Consider the following 19231-nt stretch of genomic DNA (forward strand, 5'->3'; position numbering starts at 1 on the left):
GGGATTATTGACAAGATCATTTCCCCTGTCTGCAAGAGAACGAATTCTAAGTTTTTTTTAGCATGGCATGCAAGCTCCTTCCATTCCCCATTATCTACTCCCTTCTCTCTCTCACTTTCTATCTATATCTCAGAATCTATCCTATCAAATCTCCCCAAATCATGGAATGATACATTTCGAATCTCTGCTCAGGTGCTTCCTTTGCAGGACACACCCAGTCCTCTGACCTCCTGTCTATGTGAGAAATATCCATTTATCTTCAATATTCAGCTGAAATATTTTTTCTACAAAACTTTTCCTAAGCACCTTCTCACACCCTTCATTTCCAGAGTACCAGTTGTACACTGGGTACTCCACCAATGAGATTCCTGATATGATTTATTGTACACATTTGTTTTCATGACTGTCTTTTCCACTGTACTGTGGGTTCTCTGAGGGCAGGGACTGTAGCTTTTTACCTGTGTGTTCTCCCACTGACTCAGAGTAAGCCCTTAATAAATGATTATTGGATTTTTATCATCATCATCTTCTTACAGAGAAAGAATGGCCAATGATGACACAATTTTTCAGAGTAAACAAATGCAGATAAACTGGGAGATTGGGTTCAAGTCATGGTTCTGACCCTGGGCAAACCACTTTCCAACTCTAGAGCCTTTTCTGTCGTATTAAAGGACCAGAACAATATATAAACTCCCTTCCAGCACAAAATTTCATGCTTTCCATTCCTCAGTACCAGAATTATACTCTAATTGGGATGTCAGAAGTGTGGTTGCTGGGCCTCATGGAGATAGGCGTAGACCTTCCACCAGGGACTGGGGACTCCCAGGTCTAAACCAACCTAAGCTAGAGCTGTCCTTCATGCCTCCCTGCACAGCTCTTATCTGACCTTAATGATCACTGCTCTCAGTGAGAGATCCTTTGAGCTGTAATTACTAATTGATGTTTGTAAAGTCTTTGAAATTCTCAGGTGACAGATGTAATCAAAGGCCAATTTATTATGATAATTGTTATTAGTACAGCTCCTCATTATTTGTTGATGTTAACGGCAGGGCCAGCAGGTGTTTCAAGATTGAGCAGGGGATTGTGGCTGGCCATATCTTGGGGGAAAAAGAAATAAATGTGGATGTGTGGGGAATCTGAGGTCTTTTAAGGACCCCTGCTGGTTTCAGTCTAGCCAGATTCCATTTTGTTGGGTTCTGAGTCAGCATGAAGCAAGGTGCTAAATGTACAAGGCTGCCTAATGGCATTTTTACATGCAAAAGTTCAAATCCAGCTCAGTCTTTTGCTTCTGGAATGTGCTTTGGCACGTTTTGAGTCTTGGCTTGCTCATCTGTTAAATGAAGATACATACAGTATCAATTTACACTTGCTGTGTAATTGTGCAATTTACACTTGCTTGAGGCAAGTAAGAATGGATGTGGGAAGACCAATTAGGAGGCTATTGAGGTTTCCGAGGCAAGAGATGATGATACTCAGGACTGGGATGGTAATACTGGATATGAGAAGAGTATATGGACTGAAGAAAATTTCAGAGTATAGAACTAGTAAGATTTGGTGACAAATGGATATAAAAGTGAGGTGTCTTTAGATTTCTAAAATAGGGAAGACCTAGGGATCTTTTTGGAGAGGAGAAATGAACAACAATTTTTAAGAAGTTGTTGCTTAATATTTCCATCAGTCTCTCATAGGCTTTTTATGTCAATCTCATCAACTCTGTAGACTGCTAAATTGAGTTAATGGGTTTGCAAAATTGAGGGCCATGACGTAAAAGTTGGACTTAACCAACATTCAGTTTCTAGGAAGGGCTTGCAGAACTGCCCACTTGTTTCCCTGTAAGTGCATTCTTAACCTCCCTTTGAAGTCTGACACTTCCTTTCTCTTTGATGCATCCATTGCACCAACTGGTGTCTCTATACACAATGGACTTCACTGATTTTGTTTCTCCTCCCTGAATTATCTCCTCTTGAACCCTGTGCAGTCTACTCAAATTTGATTGATGGATTTTGTAAGTCTCTTCACCCACTGAATTTTTAAAAGATTTATTTGAGAGAGAGAGAGAATCTGAAGCAGGCTCTGCACTGAGCATAGAGCCCGACATCGGGCTTGATTCCACAATTGAGAGATCATGACCTGAGCCAAAACCAAGAGTCACTTGCTTAACCAACTGGGCCACTCAGGCACCCCTGTACACCCACTGATTTTGCTTTTTCTTTCATTAGTACACGTCCACATTCTAACTCATATATATCACCTATGATATTCTGATGATAGTTGAAATTGAGTGTTTATTGTATGCTAAGCACCATGATAAAAAATTTTAATGCATCTTCATATTTAATATTTACAGGCATTTTTATAAAGTTGATAACATAGGCATCGAAATTTTCCAAATGAGAATGTGATTCAGAAAGTCTAAAATACTTTCCTAATGTTACATGGATGGTCAGTGCCAATCTATGCAACAGACCTCATTCTAGGTATATTCATCAACAATGCCTATGGAAAAAAACTTTGAGATTCATTAATCTTATTTAATAGAATTAATTAGTGGCATTAATGCTATTATAGAGCACAAGAAACAGAATCTTTGACTGTAAATGCCTCCATTAAATTACAGTTTAATACTGTATCATAATGTCAATGGAGAAGGGGCTAATGGAGTGCTGGAGCAAAGATATTATAATATTGGCCAGTATCTCCTTAGGGCTCCTAATATAAGGATGTATATGATAAGCTTCCCTTCTAGTGTCTCCCATGAAAAGCATGTATGCTTCTTTCTTCCCCCTAAGAGAAACTTTGCTAATCTGCCATATACTTCTTTTTGCCTTCACTTCCAGGAAGCTCAAGAGGTAGAGATAATGTTCTATCTCATTAACCACCTATATTAAGGCCTCTGGTGTAACAATAATCCTTCTTCCACTGAGTGAACTTAAAATTTTCATTAAATATGTATACATATCCATATATATACAACATAATTATGTACACATGCTAAAATGTTTGTATTATGTATATATACACATATACTGAATTTGCACACACACACACACACATACTCATGTTAGCAATATTTTCTTTCAAAAGGTGCTTAGGAATGTGCACAAAGTTATCACACCTATTGTTTATTCCTCTCAAAGTGAGCTTGGGAGGGCACATCTCACCCCATTTGACAGATGGGGAAACTGAAGTTTAGCAGGCCAGTATTCAGTTTAAGTACCTGAAAAACATGAGCTAATTTTTAAACCCTTGGATCCAGTTTCCAAATTCAGAGGTATCCAAGTTTTTTCACCGTTTGGGGGCCAACTGAGCCAAACTTCATGGGGACTCTTGGCTTTGAATGGAAGCAGAAACTCCTGCTATGTGGAAATTAAGGCTACTATTTCCACGAACCTTTTTTAGGACTGAGGGCTGGAGCACTGATGCCCCAAGACTTAGGCTGACAAGATTATCAGCTGTCAACATTTGGGTAACCTTCATTTCCTTTTCCAAATGAGCCTAAAATCTATTTGTATCAAAAGGAAAATGTTCTTGGTCCCTCAGGTCTCATACCATGATAATAAAATCTGTAGGAACTGTAAGTGAGTGGAAAAATAAATTAGCAACCTGGGAGAGTTCATCTTGGTATTTGTACAAGGTGACACTCAGGGAATTTCTCTGTCACTTGGAAAGAGAAGTTTGAGCCCCAGCAGGCCTTCTGTAGAATTTCAGAACTTTCAAAAGCAGGTGCTAAGGCTCAGATGGTGGGATGGAGCCCAGGATCCGAGGACTGGGAAGCAAGGCTAGGCATATTGATGGGGCATGAAACCTAGAGTCTAGTGACAGAACAGAACTGGGAGGAACATTGAACAGGCCTAAGCCCTTCAACATGGTTACAGAAAGGCTTTGGTGGTAACCCTGGATTCCAAATGTCCATTTCAATCCTCTGCTGCTACAGAGATGATATCCAGAAACACATCCTAACATAGGACTATGGCAACAAGTCAGAAAAAGGCTATGTGGGAGGTCTTTGGTTCAGAGTTTTCTGTTACTCTGGATAAACAGCTCTCCCAGCTCTGATGGCTGGGAGAGGTCTAAAGTTTTCTGAGGCCTCTCAACCACACTGCATGCTAGACTTGAAGAACCATTGCCTTTCAAAGTGGAATAGTGTCACAGAAAATATTAGATATTTCTTTACCATGAATCCATGGAGATAAAGAAAGAAACCTGTAGCTAAAATCCCTTCTTCAGGATGAAGGAAGTGAGATTCTCTAAGATTGTTGGGTGTTTCTGGTAGTCCATCCGTCCACTGATTTAAATGGAGTCACTTTGTGAGACAAATCAGGAAGTAGCACAGGTGATACTATCTTCTTAGTGTCTGGGATGCAGTAGATGCTCAAAAACAGAAAGTTCCCAGGATTTGTGATAGGATCTGCACAGGTGCTTCAAGAGTAAGTGTGGGTATTGTGGGAATTTGAAGGAAAATTTTCATAATGGTATATAATGGGGGAAGTGTGGTGGTCATTAGGGATGTTCTCAAATATCCTACTTTGTGTTCTAGGCACATAGTTGGAAGCACTGGCTCATTCTTTTTGAAGTTCAGCATGGCTGCATGCCTAGCCTTGATCAACGGAATGTGATAGTGCTGTGTGTCATTTTGTGTGGAACTTTAGAACCAGTGCCCTGTTTGCCATATTACTCTTTCTCTGCTTTGGTGATTGTGGAAGCGTATGTCAAGATGGGCTTTCCATTAGCCCAAGCCCATCTATGACTAGGATAAACAGAGCCCTTCAGCCAGCCCATTTTGGACATGTAGGAGGAGTGAAAAATATTTTTTTCCTGATAATACACTGAAACTTCATGGTTGTTTGTTACTATAGCATAGTTTGTCCTAACCAATATAGAAATTTTCTTATACATTCCCTGACAGAATATTTAAGACACAAGCCACGAGAGATCCTGTGTGATCTTTACTCTAACCTCTTTTGATCTTGGGTCTCCCACATATTCTCATTCCTTGGTCCACCTGAGCTTTTCCCACATGACATGTGAGCAGTCACTAAAGTAGAAAGAGGATCAGGACATGAGGTTGGGAGGAATAAGATTACTCCCCAAAGACAAAATCTATTTTTTCTAAGATTCAACAAGAACAGAGGTCAGGCTTGGAACCATATGTGAAACATTAAACTAAGAAAAAGAAAACTTGAAATGGGGTTAGGAAGCAATTAAGTCATGGGTGAGTCAAGGCAGTCAACAGCTGCCACATAGACATGGTTTCTGAGGTCAGGTAAGGATGCTCCAACGTTTCTCTCCCTTAGGAGAGGAGTTGCAGGAAACCAGCAAAAGGGAAAAGAGAACAAATACTACAATTGTGACAGGTGACTTCTATGGATTTTCTCATTTACTTTCTCCAAATTTGGGGAATGTAGATCATTAATTTCATCATACATCATGATATGTTAAGTAACAGCTCAAGTTCACATCACTAGAAATAGCCATAATTCAAAGCCAGGTCTGTCTGATGCCTGCCTCTCAATTATTTCTATCCCACTATGCCGCAGAAAACCAATCTATGTACAAACATTCTTTTAATAGTGTTTGGACACAACTAAATATAGCTTCTTCCAATACGTTCAGCAACACAGAATTCCCCCTAACCCAGCTCTACCTAGATAATCCTAACTGTTATAATGTGATTACACTGCAAACATGAGGACCCATTCAAAATAGCATCTGGCTTCCAACTGCTCTCAAGAGGCAATTGAGTTCAGGAGCTGGAAGAGAAAGCGGGAGAATGAGAACAATCACCCTTCTACTTCCCACTTTTCTTATTTAGATCACCATTTGGCAGAGGCATCATCCAGGTTAAATGTGCCTCTACATGATGAAAAAGATATGGCAAGGAAAGTGTTTTCCCCTCTGTATAGAACATGTACAACAGCCCTGCCCAAGAAAAGGTGGCTTCTGGTGGATATTTGCATGAATTTGCCACACTTGTTTTGCATCCAACCATTAATTATGGTCCTTTCAACTTCACAATCATGGCTAATGGTGGTGGGGATGCAGAGAACAGTAGATTCAGCAGACCTCATTTTGGGAAGAGTGTGTGTGTGGGGGAAACAATGAAAAACTGCACCCACCTGCTGTTTACAACTGAGACAGCTACTTTGGGTACCATTTGGAAGATTCGGAGGAAATCAAGGCTGCCCAGGAGCCCGGAGCTTGGGAAATGAGACAGCTGGGGAAAAGTCTTACTATAATGATGGAATGAAGGTCCTTTAGGTGTCATCTCTCTGTGGTGAAAATAGCTCAGAACCACATCTCATGCTCCACTGGATGGAAATTCAGACTGTGCTGACACTTAACGTATTTGGTGCCTTTTAGAATTTAATATCATTCCTCATTTAATTCTCAAAATGACTGTGTGAAATGTGTATAACCATTTTGATTCTGTAAGTGAGGAAACAGTCACAGAAGACGAGAAACAGTCCATACTATCATTCATCCACCCATCCAACAATCATCAAGTATCTACATTTGTCAAATACTGTACTTGGTATGGAGAATAAATCAGCAAACAAACCAGAGCTACTACCTCCTGGAGCTCTCAGTCTAAAGAGGGAGTCATGCACTACACAAAAACAAGTGAAATTTAAAATATGCTCAGTGCTGTAAAGAAAAATAGGTTAACATGCAAGTGTGTACTGGCATGGACAGGTCTTAGATAACAAGACTAGAAAGTTCCCTTTGGATAGGACACTGAAGATGAGGCCTGAAAAATGAGAAGATAGTACTTGCATAAGGGCCCCAAAGAGAGAAAAAATACCTTGGGATGTTTGAGAAATAATGTTTTAGAAAATGGTAAAGAGAGGAGGGATAGTGAAAATGTAGCAGGTGTGGTCTAATGATATCTGAAGCACAACGCAGGTTCTGAGCACCACTTTTTAAGGAGAGCACTGGAGAAATGGAATATGTCTATGAGAGTACAGAATAAATAGGATTAAGGAGATACGGACAATCATGCCATGTGAGAAACAGAAGTAACTTCACATTAAAATATCAATAAGAAAGCCTGTGTGGCCAAAGATGGTAGTTGGTACTGTCATATTTTCTCCAAGAGGCTGACATGGGAAAGAAAGATTAGATTTGTCCAAATCACCACAGGTGCCCAAGAGTAGAGAGTTAAGGAGACCAAATCTGACTTTATAGAAGGAAGAAAGTTCTAATAATTTTACCTGCTCCACAAAGGAGTCAACTCTTCTCCTCCAGAGAATTGCAGTGGTCGAGGTGAGGCTCTATAATGCCCTGCCAAGAATGTTTTATTGGAGATTTCTTTGTTGGCTGCTGGTCTGCGTTAGATGAGACATTGCAAAATCATCCAATTCTAAAATGCTGTAATAGATCTATAATATAGCTACATCTAAAACAAATGGTTACAATATAGCCTGATTCACAAGAAAGACTGGCAGTGAGTATTCAGCACCAAGGACAGTGCTCTGATGGTCAGCACTGCCCTTGTTTTCTTCATGTAAGAAAGCAACAATGGGTAAATGTGATATTACTAATCTGATCAAAATTCCCAATAAAAGTGCCTGTCAACAACCTGCACTTCATAGAAATGCCTGCAATAACTGAGCACCATGCCTCATAATGCACATCATACTTGGGCTCTCCATAGTGTTTATAGGGCTGGATTAAAATACGCCACATTCATATAGATTACTGTAGAGTTTACAAAATGTCCTTATCCTCATCCTATTAATAGTCAACATAGACCTTATGTCAACATGTAATGAGCAACCTTCACATTCCTAAATTTAATGACTAATTATTTGACACATTATTTCACTTATGTATTTATTTTTAACATAAACACTATGGGCAGGGATTTTTGTTTGTTTGGCTTGCTGCCTTATTCTAGGGACTCAGAAGAAGTGCCTTTTAAAAAATATTTTGTTTATTTATTCATGAGAGACATAGAGAGAGAGAGGCAGAGACATAGGCAGAGGGAGCAGCAGGGTCCCTGCAAGGAGCCCAATGTGGGACTTGATTCCAGGACCCTGGGATCATGGTCTGAGCAAAAGGCAGATGCTCAACCACTGAGCCACCCAGGCACCCCAAGAAGTGCCTTTTTTGACGTAAAGTATATGCTTCCTAGATGTTTACTAATATACTATTAGTATTACAGTATACTAGTATACTAATACAATAGGGTTTTGAATGTAGTTAGTCTGATTATGAAGGCTATTTAGCTATTCTGCTAAAATGGAAAAAAAAACCTCTCCTTAATATCCATAGAATAAATGTATCTGGACCCTAAAATTTTCTTACCCTGTTCTGACTGAAACTTGCAGATAAGGTTGGGAGCAATAAAATTAGATTGATAGTGAATTATTCAACCTGGCCCATAAACATCCTGCAACAAATGGCCATTTTTACTTTCATTTAATTTGTTTTAATTTAGTATGACTTTGCCCTATCCTTTGGTTTTAATCTTCTAGTGATATAGAAATATCTTGACCCAAGATATTTTTTCTTCTTTTATGAGAGGAACAAAGCACCATTTGAAAAAAAAGTCAAACCTAGTGCTTTTGTCTTCTGGCTTGCTTTATAGTTACTGATTTTCATGTTTACCTATAGTTTCCTTTGCTACTTCACCTTTTCTTTGTAGACTGTTGTTTTCTGGCATTTTAAAGGATAGACTGGAAAGCTGCCTTTATGTTTAAAACTCTATACTCTTCAAAAATTCTTAGTATCAAAAATGAAGTAGTTATTTATTCCATCCTGTCTAAAGTGGGGAAACTGGCATATATTTACACTCATCAATCCTTCAATTTCTTTTAAGTTTTTGTTGACATAATAACAAATTATAGACCCAGAGTACAATTGTTAATTTTTTACATTACACATTTTCTCTTTAAGTAATTGTTTTTGTATTAACCTTCTCTTCTATAACATATTTATAGCCAATTATTTAGCATTTACACTATGTTTAATTAGTTTCCATGCTCACTGTGGGTCTTTTCATTCCATATATCTCTGTTCTTGATTTCTTTATTTTTCTTCATTGCTTGGTCAATTGCCCTTTGAATGATTTATTAGAAGCAGGGCATGTGGGAGCCCCTGGATACTGAGAATGTCTTTCTGATGTATTTGCACAAGAACAACGACTTGGCTGATAAGGAATTTGTGGGTTATAACATTTTCTCCTCAAAAATCCTCCAGGCTTAACTGCATTGTCTGCTGCCCTTTACAAGGTGGAGAAATCTGAGAGGGGCCAGGCAGAGATTTGTTAGGCTGTGAATGGTTTTTCTGCTCCTATGACCCTTTAACTTAACTCTTTTTAGTAAAACTCAATACTAAACACAGTAATTTGACATAGTGTGTAGTTTTTCCCTTGCCAGAAGAAAACAAACACACTGAGTGCCCAGCTTCACAGCTTTTCCTCTCTGTTCCTGTGAGGCCAATGACACACTCAAGACTGTTGGCATAAGCACACACCCAATTCTCTTAATTCCCTTCCTGCAAATCTTAGTTCCAAAACAGGAGCACAGTGGTGTGGGATCAAAGGCATAAGTAATTATTGTTATGTATTCATCTCAAAGCAGTAGTAGAAACTGCTTCTTAGATGAGGTAGCTTCAGGGTGGGGTGACTTTTTTTCCCAATGGCAACACTCTGTGTCATGAGAAAGTCCACTGTGCTGCAGTTTGGGAAGCAAAACCTCCCACAGTCCTCCTGTGTCACCTGCTGTTCTGCTCAAGGGCCAACAATGCTTGGGTTGAGGAAATGCCTCCTGGGGTCCATTTGTCAGTTTCTTGGGTTCTACAGATTTGGTCTCTTGCTGGGTTTTTATTAGAGTCTTGGTAGGAATGTGACAGTGAACGGAGTGCAGCTGCTACTCTTCTTCACAGCATGGAAACCCAAAAGCACCTCTTGACATGTTGCCAAGAGCAGGAAAAGTCACATCTTCTCAGAGTTGTGCTCTATCAATAAACTGGCCAGTCTGAGATACAGAGAACCAGGAACAAGATGGGCCCCCAGATGCTTTCTGCTCATCTTTATGTCTTCCTCCTCAATACATCAGAGTGTTTCATGCAGAGGGAAGGCCAGATGGACAGATGGAAGGCAGTCTGGCGGCTTCTCTTTGTAGTTTTAAACTCTCTGTGAGGAATGTTGCTTGAGCAAGTAATAAATGCAGAACTGAAATACCAATGTGGAATTTAAATGGCTATGTGGACATTTAAAATGTTAATTAGTTCCTCAATCCAGGTTTCTTGTAAGGTAATGACTGCCACCGACAGACTAAACTCTCTATCTTGGCCACCAGAGCCTACAGAGGCTACTCTCCACACACTTCACCAGATCTTGCTTTTGTTTCAGCTTTCCCTTCTCCAGTGAGCTTCTCATTTCTGTGAGAAGAAATACTGTGGAACATGGCACACACCATATTCCCTTATTTTATAAAAGCTCTTGGAGGGCACCTACAGTGTAACCTTAATAGGAACTATAGAACCTAGCATATGTCACTATTTGTTCTATATTTGTTGAATGAGATATAGAAACCTGAAATATGTCCACAAAACCATTCTAGATGGAAAATACTTGTGTCTTAAGAGGAACTAAAGATACTGAACTTGCAGAAAATAAGACCAGATGGGTATGTTTGAACAGAGGGGAGGTGGACAGTAGGAATGATCTTATGTAACTGAAAGAGTGGTTCTCTTGGGACCTAAAGGTATGGACCAAGGGCAACTGGTAGAAGCTATAATAAGAGATATATTTCAAGCCACAGCCACCTCAAAGATCAGTAAAGTTTAACTATATAAAGAAGTGAGTTTTCTGTCATTGGAGATATTCAAGAATAAGCACTAACACCAGCTGAATGTGATGTTGTAAGTTTGATTGTTTTAGGTGTAGGGGGAGAGAAGTGGGTATTTGGTAACCTTTCAGATCTTTTCTAGCCCTATGCTTTTGTGATGTTATGACTGGCATCCCATTTTGACCAAAGAAATATTTGACATTAAAAAAGGTTATCTTATCTTTGGGAGAAGAAAGAAAGTATTTTCTAATGTGACTATTGGTAATGGTAAAGAGTTCATATGCACTAATTAACTACAACATGCTTAGTGCATTCACAGATAACAAATTGATAGGTATTACTTTGTAGGTGAGGAAATCAACCCTCAGATAGGCATGTGATTTGCCCAAAGGGGATCTGAAAGACCTTTTTATCTTTTATTGTTTTGACTTATTTATTTTTAGAGACAGAGTATGAATGCATATGTGGGCATGTGGGGTTGGGTTAGGAGGGGCAGAGGGAGAGGCAGAGAGAGAATCCTATGCAGCCTCCACACCCAGTGCAGAGCTTGATCCCACAACCCCAAGATTGTAACCTGAGCTGAAATCAAGAGTTGGATGCTTAACTGACTGAGCCACCCAGGCACCACTGAGGTGTGCAAATTTTTTCCGTAAAGGGCCAGAGAGCAAATACTTTAGGCTTTATGGGGCATAAAGTCTCTGTCTAAACTACTCAACTATTCTGTTATAGAATCAAAGTAGCCTCAGAGTATATAAATGAATAGGCATTACTGTACTAAAAAAAAAAAAAGTATATATATAAGTCATGAGGCTAGATTTGGTCCACAGGGCTTAGTTTGTCAAGCTCTGCTCTAAAGCCATGCTACTTTTCATTTGAGAATGGGAGGATACAAACAAGGCAAGAAATGGCCTCTATGTGGCCATACTTACTCCATTTGCTTTGCTGAGTGCCTGGAAGTAGATGCTGTAGCTTTTCAGAGGGGAAAGAGGAGGGTTCCAGTATCCATTGTACGTCTTATTGTCACCCACTGTAAATGGCTGGGTGACAGGCAGGTTGGCAGGCTTCAATTCAGCAGCAAAGTAGTGTAGAGAATCAAGGCTGGAGGCATTTCTATAGCTCACAGGCACCGAAAAGCACTCAATGATGTCAGCTGCCCTTCGTGACTTCTGAAGTCGTTCCTCCTTGACAACCAGCTGATAAACACTGGACAGGAAAGAGAAGCAGATGAGCAACTATCTGGAGGGATGAACTTGTTGTTCATCATTATTTCTGTCTACAACTAAACCTCCCTCCTGAGCTTTAGAATTAATAAACTCATTGCTTTGTAGAAGTCTATCTCCATTTAGAGATCTCAGGGACAGCTCATCCTGAATATATTCAAAATGCAACATGGTCCCAAGCCCAACAAACCTGCCTCTTCCTTCTACTTTTCTTTCCTTAGTAAAGTATAGCATTATCCATCAAGTGGTGAGATCATGAGTCTGGGGCCCATTCGCTATTCCTACCTACTTAGATCTCACTGTGCCTCTGTAATCAAAAGGCTCTGTTGACATCAGCAATCCGTACCTGCCCTTCTCCTTGTTGGACACTTCTTTACTTATTACCTGAACTCAACTGGTCTCTTTGCCTCTAACTTATTTATCATCTAACTAGCCAACTCATTGATTTTCCTGAACAAATAATATTGTTCCTCTTCAAGCACTCTCATAAGCTCTCCATTATCCAAGTGATATAATCTAAACTCTTCATCTTGCCATTGAGGACACTTATGCCTGGCTTTCAGCCTGTCTTTTGGAAACTCTTAGGATGAATCCCTCATTTCAGCTGCTCCAGACCCCGTGCTATTGCACAAGCATCCTGTAATCCCACTCCATGCCATCATCAGGTCATGCTTCCTCAACCTGCAGTGCCATCCACTTCTGCCTGTGGAAGCCTTTCCCTAAAGGCTGAGTCTTTCATCTCCTCAGTGAAGTCCATCTAGACCCTCCCAATCTGAATGAGTCTTCCACCTTAATTTCCCTACAATTCATTACTGGATATCTTTTTGGGATTGCAACAATATGTGCATGAAACTACTATTTCTCTGGCTAGACTATGACCTTTTGGACAGTGGGAGCTGTGTCTGTTATCTCTGCATCATTTCCCCCACCATACACTGCTGAGTAGGTTGCCTAATACTCATTCAATGATCAGTGAATGCTTGTTCAAGCAAACCAAATTAAATTGAGTTAAAATTGAAAGTAGGCATGAAACCAAATATGACTGGATGCAGATTCCCTAATCAGGATAAACGGTGAATACTCCAAGCTCCTGTCTAGTAATCTTGTATCATTTCCTTCAACTTAGAAGGAAGAAAGAAGGTGCTAGTGTGTGGAGAGAGATGACCAAGCCTTTACTGAATACCAGCTATATGACAAATGTGTAAGCTCTTTTTATAAAAGTTATCCTAAAGTTTGTGAAATTGGATAGCATTTTACAATCTCTTTGAATGCCCACAGTTTGTATTTCTCTTGAATAAATGCTCTTCTTTTAGAAGACATTAACTGCATAGACCTTTGGGACCCCTGATCTAAGACAAAAAAACAATTTCCCAAAGAGTGCCCCCAGGAAAATTTTGTGAATTAATTAAGTTATTGCAGTAGTGGCCCCAAACCAATCATTTAAAGATGGTATTGCAAGCTAGCACATGGTTTATGAAAATGGAATGTGGTTAGGGCTACCATTCTTAACTTGGGCTGTCCATCTAAAGACATTTGGTTAATAAGTACAACTTGGGCAAAGACAGAATCACAGGACTATTTCATTTAAAAAAAAAAAAGATACAGAGGGACTGACCCAAGAAAACATGACACACTCAATATGGCAAGTCTTCCCCTGAATGTCCTTTAGCATGGGAGTTGTCAGTGATATAGATGGAAAAGAAAGAAGATGTGAATGTTTGCCACACTTAGAAGAGGTGATATCTGAGTTGAGGTGAGCAATGGCTCAGTGAGCATGTGTGCTGTCTGATGGGCACATCTGAATGAGAACTAGTGGACTGAAGGGCATGTGAGTGGTATGTGAGTGAATGTGCCCCACCTCTCTGTGAGTGCAGACTACGACTGTGTGTGAACAATGCCTGAATGAGCATCTGAAGGACCAGGTGTCTAGAAACTCAGAGGAAACTTGAATGGGCATACAGAAACTGAACAAACATATATACTCTTTGAATGAGTGGTGTGATATGCAGATGAATGTCACCTAAGGTGTGTACAACTCAATGTGTGTGACATCTGAGTGTGTGCGACATCACCCATATATATTCATAAAACTGAAGTTAATAAATGCCTAAATTAAATTAGGACTTCAGAGCTCATTCCCTCCTCAACTGTGGCATCCTTCTCAATGGTACAATCACTTTGTTTATCAGGACAGCTAAGCTCAAAACAGTCTCTGAAAGACACCGCAAAGACCCAAGACCCAAACTAGAGGTCATGAGGTGGAAGTGGAGGGGGGGTCTTTGATAGTTTTCAGGACTCCTATTGCTTTATATATTAACAGCAGTTTCAAGTAAAGCTTTGGATCTGGCTAGAGCATTAAGAACTCTGTGTTGAGGATTCATGATTCATGCAACACTAATCTATGACCGAAAAAGCAAAAGGCAATGAAGGGTGAAGGAGCAACAATCTTTTGAGTCCACCTGTGGAGGCTTGTGGCGGCACCTACAATACTGAATTGGGCTTGGGGGCACTCAGCCTATCCAGCCCTTATGCCCTCCTGACCAGGTCAGGAAGCATGAACAGCCTCATCCCTAGAACAGGGGTTGCAAAGAGCTCTGATCCCTGCTTTCCCCTGAGGCCCAGTACTACTCTTGGGTTAACCGTCCACATAAGATCTCTGTTTTTGTTTCTATGCCCAAAAATCTCATGCCATTCCTGACTCTTGTCACCCTTTCTCTCTAAATTGAGAACCAAAAAGCCTTAGGAGCTTCACTGGGCTGGATCCCATTCCTGGAGTCCCTTTCTGTTGTCTTTGGCCCTATACTACGATGGGATGGATCAAGAAGAGGCACAAGGCTAGCCTGAGTAATGTCCACGGCTGGGATGCGATTCCACAGTTGTGAACAGCTAAGCAGTGGGTGTTTGCTGGGCTCTAACACAAGGATGCTGCCAAAGGCCACAGAGGGAGGCAAAATATGTCTCTAGGGGTCAGCCTGTGATCTTGCCACCAATCTATTGACAACTCACTTGTCAACTCAACTCCACTTAGCAACCAGATTATAGAAGATGCTGGGGCTGATGGCAGACAGCAGTGCCCCATGATTGTCAAATTGCAGCAAAACAGAAAGCCAGACATCTCATTTATAGTTTACTATCCCTCTCTTTTTCTCTACCTTCCTTCTTTTTCTGTAAGGCACCAAAATGTATACAAGGCCTTCTGAGTATTTTTTACTTGGCCTAAATTATATAGCTCTATCCTACCCAACTTCTTCTGAAATCACAAAGCCTGGCAAAGGAGGGGAGTGTTAAGCTGTGTTGTCAACATACAGTTCACATACAATTGGGATGAATGTGCCAATGTATAGCCAGCAATATTCTCAGACCCACAGTACCTACGGCTTGTCCCTTCAGAGGCAAATCTGCAATTGCAGCCAGAAAACCATACACTACTTTGTCATATAAATTTTTTGTCTAGGGATCCAGCCTCTCTCAAAGATCAGGTAACTCTGATGAAGGGGGAGGAAGGAAGAGATGGCATGTGCAAGCCATGCAACAATCCTTTCCCTGATCATACGTTTTAGGAAGTGAGAGTGGGGGTGGGGGTGCGTGGGTTGGGGGACAAGACAGTTTCTTCTTGTTTCCTGTGGTAACTTCATTCTGATCACCATTATCTTGGAAATACATTGATCTCAGCTCTTTTCAGCTTGCTGGTAACAATAAAATCACATCTAAATGAGAACTCCCCAAAAGATGTATCTTGAGTGCAAAAGAAGTGGACGCAATAAACTATTCAGGAGCATTTGGTAAAAAAGAAGGGATTTTTTTTTTTTTTGTAGAAAATTCCTGATAGTATAAGAGAAGAACTTAAGATGCTCACCTCATAACATATAGCATTTACTCAGACATTTTCCCTTCCTGTGATGTCCCCTCTATTTCTTCCAGTGAGAAGATGGGTGTTTATGACCATATTTTCCACATAAGTTCTCCAAGAGTCTCTTCTGGCAGAGCCCCGAAAGCAGCCCCACCCAAACAGGGAAGGTAAAGTTTGTACCTTCTTTCACTTCCCTGGCTTTGGCTTCTTCCCTACAGCTCATCTTCAAAATCCATTGTTGATTCTCTATGCTGCAGTGTCTGGGGCCCCCAGCCGTCTCTCCCCAAATGTTCAGACTCAGGCTTGCCTACAACTTCAATCCTCTAGTTTGTGTCTCTTGAGACTAGAACACTCTACTCTAGACTCATGTCCCAAGACTCCAGCCCATATAGAACAGCTGCTTCACACACCATGAAGAGCAAGATGTGCAGGAATTCCTCTGCAGGTGTTAGAGGACCCTGACACCAGAGCCTCCTGCCCCCTCTAATTTCTGACCTAATGGTCTGCATGAGAATGGGTGCTCCTCTTTCAGGGACCAGGGGCCCATCAGAGCCATCCATTGATCACTAATACATCCCATGGTCCCCTTTGTGTATCTGGGGAAGAGATCTCCAGCTAGGGACTGTTATCCATTCAGAATGCTGAAGTCAGGTAACAGGATGCTGGAGCTCACAGGTGAAGAGTGCCTAGCTTCAGAAAGGGATACATTTGGGCCCATGTTCTCCCAGAAATAGGCTTCATAAATTCATATCTATTGGTTCATACTGATATTGTCAATTCAAATCCACTAACACATGATTCCTCCTCATCTTCCTTATGCCTATTTTTCCTTTTTTTCTGCAGCAAAAATACTTATTTCTAACATCAGTATTGTTTACTCACGTACTCTCTAACACAATACACACAAAATCATTTTAGAATTAACTCATCAATACCACAACCAACCTCATTAGTTAAAAGTAAAAGTCAAGGTTTCTCTACTGCCCTGCTCTAGCTCCTTCCCAAACAATTGGGTATTAAAGCCATTGGATAGAGCAAAGCAAGGCAAGCAACCCCATGTGATGGAGGAAGCCATGGTGGCCCAGTGTAGGCAATGGAAGCCCACCTAGTATTCCTGAGGCCCATTGGGGTGATCTGCAAGGTCAAAACTATTTTTAGAATACCATTAAGATTCTATTTGCCTTTTGTATATTTAGTGTCTCACAAATGTACCATAGAGTTCTTAAAAAGCTACAAGACTTCAAAACTGCATGAGGCTCATAGTGCAGATATCTCTTTGAGACACTGATTTCATTTCATTTGGATATATAACCAGAAGTAAGGTTGCTGGATCATAGGGTGATTCTCTTTTTAAAAACTTTTTTGAGGAATTCCACTCTGTTTCCCATAATGGCAGTACCACTCTACATTTCTACCAATGGTGTTCAGAGTCCTTTTTCTTCATATCCTGGCCAACATTTGTTATCTTTTGGGTTTTTGATGACAGGCATTTAAATAGATATGAAGTGATATCTCATTTGGGTTTTTTTGTTTATTTTTTTAATTGGAGTTTGATTTGCCAATTTCCCTTATGATTAGTGGTGTTGAGCACATTTCCATGTACCTGTTGGCTAACTGAATACCTTTCCTGGAAAACTGTCTATTCATGACCTTTTGCTACTTTTAATTAATTATTTTATTTTTTGCTAGTGAGTTGTAGGATTTCCCTATACATTTTGAATATTAGCCCCTTATCAGATATATGGTTTGCAAATGTTATTTCCCATTCTATAATCTGACTTTTCATTTTGTTGATATTTCTTTTGCAGTGAAAATTTTTTTAGTTTCACAGACTACCTGTTTATTTCTGTTTTTGTTGCTTGTGCTTTTGGTGGTCATTTCCATTAAATCACTGCCAACACCAATACAAGGAATTTCCCCCTCTGTTTTCTTCTAAGACTTTTATGTTTTAGTCTTACATTGTCTTTAATCCATTTCTTTAAAAAAAGATTTTATTTATTCATAAGAGACAGGGGGGGCAGACATAAGTAGAGGGAGAAGAAGGCTCCCTGCATGGAGCCTGATGTGGGACTCGATCCAGGGTCTCCAGGATCATGCCCTGGGCTGAAGGCGGCACTAAACCACTGAGCTACCCAGGCTGCCCTCTTTAATCCATTTCAAGGTAATTTTTTGTGAGTCGTGCAAGACAGGGGGTCCTGTCCAATTTCATTTACTTGCATGTGAATATCCAGTTTCTCCAATGCCATTTATTAAAGAGATTTTCTTTTCCCCATTGAGTATCCTTTCTTGAATAGCAGTTTGACATATATGCATATATGCATATATCCATATATGCATGGACTTCTGGCCTCTCAATTCTGTTCCATTGATCAATGTGTCTGTTTTTATCCTGTTGCCACACTATTTTGATTAATATAACTTTGTAATATAGTTTTGAATCAGGACATGTGTGGCTTTCAGCTTTTTTTTCAGGACTGCTTTGGCTATTCAGAATCTTTTGTGGTTCCATATGAATTTTAGAATTGTTTCTTCTATTTCTGTAAAAATGCCACTGGAATCTTGAGAAGGATTACACTGAATCTACAGATGACTTTGGGTAGAATGGACTTTTAACAGTATTAATTCTTTTGACCCATAAACACAGGATATCTTTCCATGTATTTGTGTTTTCTTCAATTTCTATAATCAACATTTTTATACTTTTCAGTGTAGTGATTTTTCATCTCCTTAAATTTATTCCTAAGTATTTTATCCTTTTGGTGCTATTGTAAATGGGATTGTGTTCTTTATTTTCCAGGTAATTGTTAGTATATAGAAATTCAACTACTTTTTATGTGTTGATTTGTATCCTGCAACTTTATTTATTGAATTTTTTATTCTTTATTATAATTCTTTTATTATAGTTATTATATGACATATATATCATATACGATATTATATCTTATGTATAAGATCATGTCAGCTGCAAACAGAGATGATTTTACTTCTTCCTTTCCAATTTGGATACGTTTTATTTCTTTTTATTGCCGGAATGCTCTGCCTAGGACTCTAGTATTATGTTGAATAGGAGTTTTAAGAGTGGGCACCTTTGTCTTGTTCCCTACTTTAGAGGAAAACCTTTCAACTTTTCATCACTGAGCATCTTAGCTGTGGGCTTGTCATAGTTTCATTCTGAGGTATATTCCTTCTATACCTGATTTGCTGACATTAAAAAAAAAATATGAATGTCACCGAATTTTGTCAAATGTTCTTCTTGCATCTACTGAGATGATCATATGATTTTTACCTTTCCTTCTATTAATGGGATGGATGTATCACATTTATTGATTTGTGTACATTGAACCATCCTTGTACCCCAGGAATGA

At 39.8% G+C, this 19231-nt stretch overlaps 1 protein-coding gene across 13 annotated transcripts in view; it reads right to left on the reverse strand.

Annotated features, from left to right (window-relative positions):
* Nucleotides 1-19231, reverse strand: part of PTPRT (protein tyrosine phosphatase receptor type T) — a 1036563-nt gene that overhangs the window by 238330 nt on the left and 779002 nt on the right. For all 13 annotated transcript variants that reach the window (XM_072801053.1, XM_072801054.1, XM_072801051.1 and 10 more), the window contains exon 12: nt 11726-11999. In XM_072801053.1, coding sequence (XP_072657154.1) covers nt 11726-11999 — 274 coding nt within the window. The remainder of the gene's footprint in view (nt 1-11725; nt 12000-19231) is intronic.

Source organism: Canis lupus, chromosome 26 (assembly GCF_048164855.1).
Source record: "Canis lupus baileyi chromosome 26, mCanLup2.hap1, whole genome shotgun sequence".
NCBI lineage: Eukaryota > Metazoa > Chordata > Mammalia > Carnivora > Canidae > Canis > Canis lupus.